The 12,094-nt window shown below is 35.7% G+C and overlaps 1 protein-coding gene across 1 annotated transcript in view; it reads right to left on the bottom strand.

The window, feature by feature from the left end:
• Positions 1 to 12,094, bottom strand: part of GABRA2 (gamma-aminobutyric acid type A receptor subunit alpha2) — a 118,643-nt gene that overhangs the window by 63,137 nt on the left and 43,412 nt on the right. The window contains exon 4 of the mRNA XM_035004417.1: positions 6,674 to 6,741. Coding sequence (XP_034860308.1) covers positions 6,674 to 6,741 — 68 coding nt within the window. The remainder of the gene's footprint in view (positions 1 to 6,673; positions 6,742 to 12,094) is intronic.

The raw sequence follows: 12,094 nt of genomic DNA, 5'->3' as shown, positions 1-12,094 counted from the left end.
CACAAAGACCCAAACTCAGTGTATCCAAAACCTAAGTACTCATAGTCAGAACACCAAAACAACAGCAAAGTAAAGTTTTCCTCCTGTGTATCGTATCCCAGTGAATGGTACCACCCACCCAATCTCCCAAGACTTCATCCTGTGCTTCCTTCAACCCCTACATCCAACAGATCACCAAGTCTAACTAATTCTACCATGTGGAGATCTTCTAAATCTTTTCAGTTTTTCCATCTTTGGTACCACTACTCTGGCCCAGTCCACAGTCATTCTTGTGTGTAATAAAACAGCTTTCAAACTATTTTTTCCTTTCCCTATCCTCTAATACAAATTATTGGATTGCAGAAAATCTGACTCCATCACATGCTCTCTATATTACCCCAACCCCCTACCCTAAAATGGCTTTTTGCTGCCTTCAGCATAAAGTCAAATACCTTAACCTGTTAAAACACAGACTGGCATACCCCACAACTAGCAATTATGATTCCACAGATTGTAGAAGGAACCCAGGAAAAAATCCAATCCAAGTGTCTATGAATCACAATTTAAGGGGCATTATTAAAAACTCTAAGAGGATACTGGAAAATATTGATTGAGTGAATGAATGCTCTCAAAGTCTAATTTCTATCCTTCCAAAATATCAATAACTTTCCAGTAATCAACTTCTACATGCCAACTTTGAAGTAAAATGACTACATTACTTGTGGTAAACAGTATTTGCCATGTTTATAACATGTTTCCTTATCTAGCTACATTTACAAATGACAACTTCTGATAAGGGCTAACACCTAAGTCCCGTGTCAATTTTTGACCAAGTGTCGAGATCTAATAACTCTCTAAACCTCCTTAAGACGTTAACCACCAAAATACATAATATCTCCACAGCTTCTGGCAAGTCTAAGAGATAATGCACTCTGTTTTCAAAGGGACAGAAAAGTATTAACCAAGGGGATTTAAATGATCAATACACTGACCTGACTGCTTGCTTCTTAATAGCCTAATGGGAAACTCAGGTTCAGAAATCTTGAGGTGATTTCAAAGTTTGCACTGATCCATTTCTAACCCTAACACTGCAAGAGATTACCATTTGGGCTGAGGTTCTTAGTTTAGGTTTTAGTGCAGTTATTGGTAGCCATACCACTTATGACTGAAGAATATGCACACACAGTGAAAATGTTTACTAATATGGGAAAAGACCTATATAGAAACTAAGGATCAAAGAAAAAACAAAATAACAGAGGAATGAGTTATAAATTGCTAAAATGCACATGCCCACTACAAACTTTGTCAACTGTCTACTAGTACATTCCCTGCTTTAATTACCTTCTTACTCATGAATTTTTTTAATGTTGAAATAAAAGATTTTTAAACTTAATCGCAGACACTGTAATTAGAATCTTTATAATTTAGATCTGCAACTTTCTTTGGACAATCACACTAGTTAATGATTCTGAGATAGCAGAGTGTACGTGTGTGCATGTGTTCTTTTGGTTCTTAATTCTTTTTGCTATGCCGCTGTTTCCTCTCAGGCTAATGTCACAACGAATCTACATCACTGACCTGAACAGGATGTAGGGGTTTGGGTCTATGCACACTGCAGAGAAATGAGTGTATCAGCTAAGCTATTAAAAGTGAAATTAAATTTATTCTTTACTTTTTTCTCATTACCAAACTGCTTCTGTAAGACGTGAGTTAGATATCTTCATGTCCACTTGCACGTATGGTTAATAATAATGTGTCTTCCTTCCACATATAATCAATTTCTTCCTCTTTAGAGTGTTACATATAAGTTTCATTTCTTGGCTATCTATACTGACATAAATTCAAATTTTTCCTCATTATTTATCTTGCTTTCCAGCAAAAGTAATATCAAGATTGAAAATCATTCCATTTGGTGATGATGAAGACCAAGTCATTTCTCTTTATAAAATGTATATATTTTTAAGTTGAGTTCTGTTTTCCCTAATAGGTTTACAATATGTGTGTGTGTGTCTGTGTGTTCCTTGTTTCTGATGCTTCACCCCTAAAGGTAGATGCTGCTTTCTGCATTTACTAGTTCTGAATTACTTAAAGCCTTCTTTTACCCTGTTTCATTATTAAAGCACCTTGTTCTAATTAATAATTCACTTTATTAGATTTTCCCTGTTCATACTACTGTTATAGATCCTTTCCTCTGACTGGACTCTGATGACAAAGTATGTGCCCCCTTGTTGGTCTTGCAATTCACCAGACTTCCTCCAAGCCAACTACTGGTAAGACTGAGTAAACAAGGTAAAAAAAGATGGAAATAATGTAGAAAATCTGACATGACCAAAAGAATTCTATAGGACCATGTTAGGCTAGGTAATTCAAGGAAAATGAATCATTAGGAAAAAGGTCTAGGGCCTTCAAATGTCTCAAGAGCCTATCAAGATGTTAAATAGGTACTTCATTTTAGGGACTATCTCTACATACAAGTGCACATGCACATTACACACACACACACACACACACCACAAAATAGAAAAGGAAAAGTAAAAAAATCAAAGTAATTTTTTATTTAAATGTTTCCAACTACAACTCTACTTTAGCTCAATTTAACCTATATCATTTGGATTGTGAGTGCATTTTAATGTTCAATATAATGTGTAGGAGGGTCCTCCCAAATATGAAGCAGATCTGGAGCCTGCTGAAATGTTTTAAAGTTCTTGAGCTAGATTCACTGAAGAGGGCAAAATTTTTAATTCAATTCAGTTGAAAGAGTTTAAATTTGTTCTGTTGCTAATGACCGCATACCTAACAACAGCTACCAGCTTTTTACTTTTATTTTTTTTGCATCAGCTTGTTAAAATGTACCCTATTTTTAAGAATGACAGCAGCAAACAGAACCACAGACCCATAACCGCTGGGAGCATGATTGCCTGATAATGACTGCTTCACCCGCACGTGATCCTGTCCCAGTTCTGGGGCAGGCTGTCCTTAACCTTTGAGTCTTCAACTTCACATGTCAGCATTCCCTGAGCTGCATTTCACCTTGACATCAGTGGATTCCTTCCTATGTTGACTGTTAAGCTTTCATTCTTGCTGGAGAATTATAATGCTTTTCCCATTTTCTCCTTACTTGATTTTTTCCCAGAATTTAGGATTTGTAAAAACATATAAATTTCCCAACAAATGCCTGCAAGGAATTTCTACATGGAAACACTTACTAAATGATCCTAAGTGATCACAGTTTCTTTTCCTTTTTTCTAACAGCTTTACTAAGATATAATTGACAAATAAAATTATAAGCTATTTAAAGTGTACACAATAGTGATTGATATACATATACATTGTGAAAGCATTCCCCCATCTAGTTAATTAACACATCCATCAACTTATATTTATCTTTTTGTGTGTGTGAGAACATTTAAGCTCTACTCTCTTAGCAAATTTCAATTATACAATAGTGTTATTAACTATAGTCACCATGTTTTACATTAGATCTTCAGACCTTATTCATCTTGTAGCTGAAAATTTATACTCTTTTACCAGCCTCTCCCTATTACCCCACCCCCAACCCCTGGCAACTACTTATCTACTCTTGTTTCTGAGTTTGAATTTAAAAAGATTTATTCCATGTGTAAGTGATATCATACAGTTTTTGTTTTTCTCTGTTTGGCTTATTTCACTTAATACCCTCAAGGTCCACCCATGTTGCCACAAATCCAGATTTTGTTTTTTTTTCCCATGGCCAAAAAATATTCGCATATATATAACATATGAATTATATATGAACTATATATATGTATAATATATATAATGTTTTCATTTCTTGGCTCTTATGAATAATGCTGCAATGAACATGGGAGTGCAGAAATCTCTTTGAAATCCTGTTTTCATTTCCTTTGAATATATACCCAGAAATGGAATTAATGAATCATATAATAGTTCCCTTTTGGGGGCACCTAGGTGGCTCAGTCGGTTAAGCGTCTGCCTTCGGCTCAGGTCATGATCCCAGGGTCCTGGGATTGAGCCCTACATTGGGCTCCCTGCTCTGCAGGAAGCCTGCTTCTCCCTCTGTCTGCCGCTCCCCCTGCTTGTGCGCTGTCTTTCTCACCCTCTCTCTCAAATAAATAAAATCTTAAAAAATGGGTTCCCTTTTTAAATTTTGAGAAACAGTCTCCTTACAGTTTTCCATAGTGGCTGCACCAACTAATATTTTCACCAACAGTGCACAAGTGTTCCTTTTTCTCCACATCATAAACAACACTTAATCTCGTCTTTTTAATGACAACCATACTAACAGGTGTGAGGTGATAACTCATGGTGGTAAAGATTTGCATTTTCCTGATGATTAGTAATGTTGGGTACTTGTCATGTATCTTTTGGCCATCTGTGTATCTTCTTTGTAAAAATGTCTGTTCAGTTTGTCTTCCTTTTTTAAATAGGATTGTTTGGGGGATTTTTTTTGCTATTGAGTTATATCAGTTCTTTATTTGTTTTGGTTATTACCACCTTATCAGGTACATGATTTGCAAATATTTTCCCAAATTGTGTAGGTTGCCTTTCCATTTTGTTGATGGTTTCTTTTGCTGTGAAAAAGCTTTTCAGTTTGATGTAGTCCCATTTTTTTATTTTTGCCTTTGATCTCAGATCCAAAAAACCATTACTAAGACTGATGTCAAGTGGCTTTTCTCCCATGTTTTCTTCTAGTGGTCTTATGGTTTCAGTTGTTCTGTTCAAGATTTTAATCCATTTTGAGTTGAACCTACCTGCTTTCTAAATGTGTGTTAGGAATCCGACCGTATGGTGAGAACAAAGAGGAGGAGGATTAGTCTAATCCATTGTCACCACTGGAAAAAAGTCACCTTACACATTTTGCCAAAAATATATGAGTGAGCTTGTCCAAAACCTCCAGAAAACAAATATTTCATATGTATAAAAGAGGTATATATTTTTCTATTATTGATTTTTTAGGTAGAATAATTTCTTTTGCAAAAAAAATTAAAAATAAAAACCCAAAACATTAAAAGTAACTGTGAGCACTAATATTAACAACACAAGATACACAACATTGAAAACTATGATATTTGGTGTCCTATATTATTTGCCTTTCTGTTTTGACTGGTAATGAGGCACCAAATATCACCATAAAAGAACTACGAATACACTATTTTGCTAGTTTTTCAGTGTCAGATGAAATTCTAACTCTCCTCGATTCCATATAGAGGTTAGGTGCTCATTCTCACTGAGTCTCTCTAATATTTGGGAGCATCTACTGAGACAGTGCACAGATACATTGTCTTTATAGCCAACCAATAATGTTTGGAATGCATATTCTTGCTAAATATGTCTCCGTCACCTTTCAAGTTCCTGTACATTTAAAACTGACCTATGGAAAGAGGCAGATTAATATTTCAGGTCACCACAGAAGACTGCAAGGGAGGATGGAGGATTATGTTGAAAGCAGGATTCTTTTCTGTTGCTGTGGAATTGTGGCTAAAGCCTAGAGTTAAGAGGGGGACATACAACACTTAAGTCTTCACATTAGAATTGGAAAGAACTTCAAAGACCTGCCAGCGTTTGGTATCAACCATGTCCCCAAAGTTGGGGGTCATTATCCTTGTGTCACCTTACAGTTTCAGCCATCCAAGTCAATTTAAGAAAAGGACCATGAAGTCAGCGAAGAGACTCTGGTGGAAGACAAAACGAATGTTTTCAATGATAGAAAAGGCGAATCTGCTTTCTGAAGAAGAGGTAGAGAGGTCCCAATGAACTGGCTAATGTTTGGTGATGTCTGCATTAAAGGAAAACTTAGTTTTTGTGTATTAATCCCAGTGAAAAGCCACCAAACTTGGTGTCCTTCCCCTTGGGTTGTCAGAGAAAGGGAAGAAGTTGGGGAAAAGTGACATGATGGAGGATGACCAAGCAAAGAAAGGATAAGGGCAGTTCCTCTAATTCTCACTTCCTGGGCCATAAGGAAGGTGGATGAAAAGTACTTCAACAAAAATTTCTATTACTGAGCACTACAGTTTGCAGTAGAAATGGAAGACTGAATACTAAAACTTTGATGCTTAATCACTAATTATCTATGATGTTTCTAGCCTGCCAGTTTCTAACCCAACAGACCAATTTCCCTCTTTTTACCCATCTCATTTTAGAGAAAAATAAATACCAATTCCATTGAATCCAAGAATGTCAAGATTCTAGTTTTCTTTAGATTGATTTATATATGCCTACTATGTATGTAGCTTGTAGGTATTGTATGTGTTTAGATAATTTGAGAAGGAACCCACCTCACTTACTGCCAATGGAAGGTTTGCATTTATAACACTGACCATGAGCACATTCTGTAAGAAGTGGCTGTCTCCAAACCATACAGATTTTACTTATCAAAGGCCAACCAGGTGCTTGAATCCTAGAAACTGGTTCTCAGTAACATGATTATTTGTATTTAACTAATTGTTTACCACACTGTAGCTAGGTAGGCAAGCTCTGAAAAGAATATAAAATGTAAAGGGTTATATAAACACTCAAGGAGGAATAGCATACCATTGATACAAACAAGTTTCCTTAACTCTCTAAGTATTTGGCTCGACTAGGCATGAGATAGACACATAATTCTATAACACTAAAAATGCTTGTTTATTCTAACCTCCCCCCATATAATGGGAACATAATATGAAGTAAAAATACTATTTAATGAAAAACTCACCATATCTGTATCTGAGACAGGGCCAAAACTGGTCACGTAGATGTTAGTGAAGACTTCAGTAATACTGTCTGATATGAGAAAAAAAGATTAAATATAGATAATATATAATGAGAACCACTGAAAGAGAAGGGGTCAAGTACATGGAATGATTAGAAAGCTGTGTGGTATTTAGGAATATGGCTTTTTACTTTCTTTTCAACCTTCACAACAACAAAAATTTCTATATTGTTCAATTATTTCATAGGTTCTCACAATCCTAAATGCTAAATGCTTATAAGTATTATGGCATTCTTACTTGGAAACTATGCCTGATTTAGAGCATTCTGTTTTAAACATATTTCTGAGAATTAATAGTTTCTTAGAATTTCTCTTAACTGAACTAGTTTACAATAAATTTACTACCAGTACTAAAAATACAGTGTGTTAATATGGTTGCTGTTTGATATAGTCCTAAATTTGGTTTTTAAACTAAATATTTCAGATGGTACCTCATGATGGTAGAGGTTTAGTCTGTAGATTGGAAATTAGTATATCTTCTCAGTAAAGCACAGAAATGAATTGTTATTTATTAAAAATAAATATAATTCAAGTTAATATAAAAAGCTTCATTATTCAATGACATAAAAATAAAAGCAATTAACAGACATTAATCACAATGGATTACTTCCAAACAAACTTGTCTTTAAAGGTATTTACAAATGTATGAAATGTTAAGATTGACTTGAGTTAGATTCAAGTATTATGTAACTTATTAACTGTAACACAATTACCTGGATAGCTCTTTTAACCAGGTGATTTAGATCTCTGATTTTAAATAAGCCAAATGGTGATGGGGGAGAGGCTCAAAGAAAAGGATTGAAAAGAAAAATTCTTCCAATGTAACTTATAGAAAAAAGCAATACATCATTAATTTCTATCATCATGAACTGAATGCCTCATCTACTATCAAATTTGTAATTCCACAGAAACAAGATCACAAAATATTTTTAATACTATACTGGACACTAATTCACAACCATAAAAGAGAGAGTAAACTAAGTCTGGGGATATTGTATCCACTAAGACCCAAATAAAAAGCCAAAAGGATTTGGAAATAACAGAGCAGACTTTGAATGCTTAGGCTTCAAATGTCTTGAAATATAATAATCTGCATGATGATCCTGTGAAGTAGGTTCTCTGTTATCATCTCAATCTGTACACGTACACTTATGTACATACAGAAAGGTAAGGAAATGTGCCTAACAACCCACGCTTGGTAGAGTAAATAGAGCCAGGTTTTAGAACCCAAGCAATCTGGCTCCTAAGCCCTAATGGTAAACCAAAGCTAGAAGTGTTTTCTCATTAACTACATATTTCTATTCACCATAATACTCTGCACCAAAAACATGTAGTGTTTCAAATAAATATATTTATTCAGCTTTATTATTTTCTATTCTATTTTATTCCAAAAACTGTTTTCATGAAATTTTACCACAAAACTCATGTGGGACATAAATATGTTTATAAAGTTAATTCTCAGCTGCCAGCTTCCCCAAAGACCTGTACAGGTCAGCTTCACAGGCATGTAGCTTGTGCTGTCTCCTAGAGCCCTGTGCTCAGAAAAGCCCCACGCTTGCTTTAGTGTTCTGTTTTTCTCTCTTAAAAGTCTTAATTACCTTTTGAATGAAGGGCCCTGCATTTTCATCTTGGACAAGGCCTCACAAATTATGTAGCTGGTCCTAGTTGTGAATTATATAAGCTATTAGAAAGAAATTATGAAAATGGGACTCAGGTTTGTTTGCTTTTTCCTCTTATTCATACCAAATCAATACTGTCACACTTATTCAATAAACAATTGAGTAAAACTTTAGTCATTATAGATATTGATTTAAAATGTTCCAGGGAAGAAAAATGTAAATGCCGAGGTAGTCTTCACCCAAATAGAGGTAAATGAAATCATTCTCCTTAGTGCGGAGTAGCAAAACTAGAGAAGAGAGATGACAAACTGTGTGAATATATTCATGCTAAGGATATGAAGAATATCCATTATATGCCAAATGGCAAGTAAAGGGTACGGAAGGTTGTTATCAGTACCTTGTGGCTGCAGGGAAATGGCAGCTAAGAATCCAAAGAGAAAAATAAGATTACCCTCAAAGCTCTAAGCAGTAAGAGCAACACCTAAAGACATAGAACACAGACACGCAAAATTACTTTAAATAAATGATTTCATGGTTTATCAACTTCATAAGCACAGTGAAAGAATGTATGCATTGCAAGGAATATTCTCCAGCTATGCAAGTTCAAAAAAAAAAAAAAAAAAAAGGAAAATCAGCAAGGCAAACACTGACCATGAATACCCAATAGCTAGGAGATTGAGGAAGTGATTCTTGGTTGTTGCAACAGAGTTGTCAACAATCAACATGAATTAGTAAAATATTTTAGGGTGATGACTACAAATGTTTGATACATCTAACACAGCTTTCTAAGGTTCTATATTCAAAATGCTGTCTTTGATTATGATTTGGCTTTCCATAAGAGAAGAGAAGGGAAAAGAAGGAAAGAGGAGGGGAGGAGAAAAGAAGTAAGATTTTATGCACATCGGTTATTTAGGGATCTTGTGACACTAATTTGTCAAAGTCCATAGTATCTTCTGGTTAATTGTTGTTTTCCCATATGGATTTAGAACACGGTTAAATTGTGTTGCTAATTAATACCTGTTATAATATTCAGATCCGTGTGACAGATGTCTGTCACAGAGTAAACACATGAATTGATATTCTGGCAGCAACCTCAGTCTCTTCACTTTAAGTACCATGAGTTACCTTTTCAAGCCCTGATCACATTGAGTGGACTAACTTTGCACTGTCCTGACTCAGGACCTTCACCTTGGCTACTGCCTCTTTCTCTTCCCTTCTTAGTTGATTGCTTACCTGCCTTCAAGTCTCTATTTAAATGTCCTCTCCTCAGAGCAGAGGTTCACTATGCCCCCTGTATAATGTAAGTCTGTTTCCCTCATTTTCTCCCTGACACTTCCTTTTCCTAGGACTTTTTAGAATTTGCCATTATTTTCATGCCTTAATGTTTTTTATCCACTTTTTGGTTTTGGTTTTGTTTGATCTATCTCCCCAGTCAGGATTCAGATTCATGAAAACAATGACTATGACCTTTCTGTCCACTGTCCTATCAACAGTGCTTAGCACAATGTCTGCCACATATTAGGTGTCTTACGTTTGAATTAACAAATAATTTCTAATTATAGTTCATGTAGAATATACACCTTTTCCCAAAATATGCCACCAACATTACAAATGGCCATGAACAGCGAAATGGGTACTGTCATTAGTGAAGACAGTGTCCAAACTACCCATTGATAGAAAGAGGTTGAAAGCCTAGGGGACTGGATCCCAGCGAAGAAACTTTACATCAAGCAAAAGGAAAGAATATATTTAGGGAAAGCACTATTTCAGTGGAAACCAAAATTTAACTTTTGAACAAACAGTAAGTGGCTTTTAACAGAAACGTATACCACGAGTTACCTCAAAATAATTGCTTATAAGCTAAATTCTTGGCTTTAGAAATGCCAATAGCAAAATATGCAAAAAAGGATCTTCTATATAGATTTTTCCAAAGGCAAAACACCATGAGGTTAATAATAAGTACTTGAGGAGAAATAAGGACTGCATGTAGTTAAAGGTGTGATCCTGGGACACCTGGGTGGCTCAGAAGGTTAAGCATCTGCCTGCAGCTCAGGTCCTGATCCCAGGGTCCTGGGATCGAGTCCCACATCAGGCCCCCTCAGTGAGGTGCCTGCTTCTCCCTGCTCCCCCTGCTTTCACCCTCTCTCTCTCTGACAAATAAATAATAATGAAAATAAAATCTTAAAAAAAAAAAAAAAAGGTGTGTGGGGTGCCTGGGTGGCTCAGTCATTAAGTGTCTGCTTTCGGCTCAGGTCATGATCCCGGAGTCCTGGGATCGAGCCCCGCATCGGGCTCCCTGCTTGGCGGGAAGCCTGCTTCTCCCTCTCCTACTCTCCCTGCTGTGTTCCCTCTCTCGCTGTGTCTCTCTCTGTCAAATAAATAAATAAAATCTTAAAAAAAAAAAAAAGGTGTGATCCTTAGGAACGATCATCAAATTCAGGATTTGAAAGGCAGTTATCATTGGGGAAAGAAAATGGGGAATAACCTGCTTAGGGTTACAGAGGGGGTTTCTAATGTATTCTATTATTTTCCTTCTTTTAAAACTGATCTCAATTTTGGCAAATTCTAAGAGTTGATGAAGCTGGTCATGAAATAAATCATACAACTCTCTGTACTCTTTTGAATGTTTGAAATACTTCATAGGAAAAAATAATAAATGGCCCTGAAGGATATCCAAAATGAACATATAAATAATTTCAAGAAGGGCTGAAATTAATTGATAAAAATTGTTCTTCATTGGATAATGCAGCATACAATAAAATTCAATTGTTATTTAAATTTTAATTAACATACAGTGCAATATTGGTTTCAGGAGTAGAATTCAGTGATTCATCACTTACACACAACACCTGGTGCACAATCACAAGTGTTCTCTTTAATACCTATCACCCATCTAGCTCATTCCCCCACTCACCTCCCTCCATCAACCCTCAGCTTGTTCTCTATCATTAAGAGTCTCTTATGGTTTGTTTCCCTCTCTCTTTTTTCCCCCTTCCCATATGTTTCTCTGTTTTGTTTCTTAAATTCCACAATGAGTGAAATCATATGTTATTTGCCTTTCTTTGACTTATTTTTTAAGCATAATACATTCTAGCTCCATCCACATCATTGCAAATGGCAAGATTTCATTCTTTTTGATGACCAAGTAATATTTCATCATGTATATATACCAAACTCACTTTCAAAAATCCTTTGCAAAGAGTTTAGTTTGGTTCATGAATACAGTTAACATATGTAGGAAGGTTGGGGTATCAAGTTGTAAAGAAAGAGAAGATGTATCAAAAGAGACCTGACGTGCCACAATGTTGAGGATGCTATCTCTCTATATATGGCATCAGGGCATTCACTGAAGGACTTTGGGAGAATCTTACCTGCAAGGATACTGTACTATAAATGTTATGTTACATTTGTAACAGTGGGCAAACTGAGTGAGAGGAGACTGAAGACAACGTATCCAGTTTGGAACATGTTGTTACAATGGTTAAAGCAAAAGAAAAAAATGATACTGAGAAAAGGAAAGTGTAGAAATCAAGAGAATAAAGTTTGGGTTTTTTTAAAGGAGTATTGTTAAAAGATGCTGAAGTAGGCCCTTTTCTTTGACTAGTATAAGTGATCCGTAGAGCCTGGAAATGAGCAGTTGCAGTAGATTTGCAAGGGCATAAAACAAAACATAAAACATGAAAGAGGACTGGAAATCGTTACACCTCGACGAGGTCCATCTTACCATACTATATTTTTTAAGATT

Source organism: Mirounga leonina, unplaced genomic scaffold (genome assembly GCF_011800145.1).
Source record: "Mirounga leonina isolate KUSES-001 unplaced genomic scaffold, KU_Mleo_1.0 Mir_129, whole genome shotgun sequence".
NCBI lineage: Eukaryota > Metazoa > Chordata > Mammalia > Carnivora > Phocidae > Mirounga > Mirounga leonina.
Note: the sequence above shows the minus strand (reverse complement) of the source record. Positions and strands in the feature narration are given on the sequence as shown.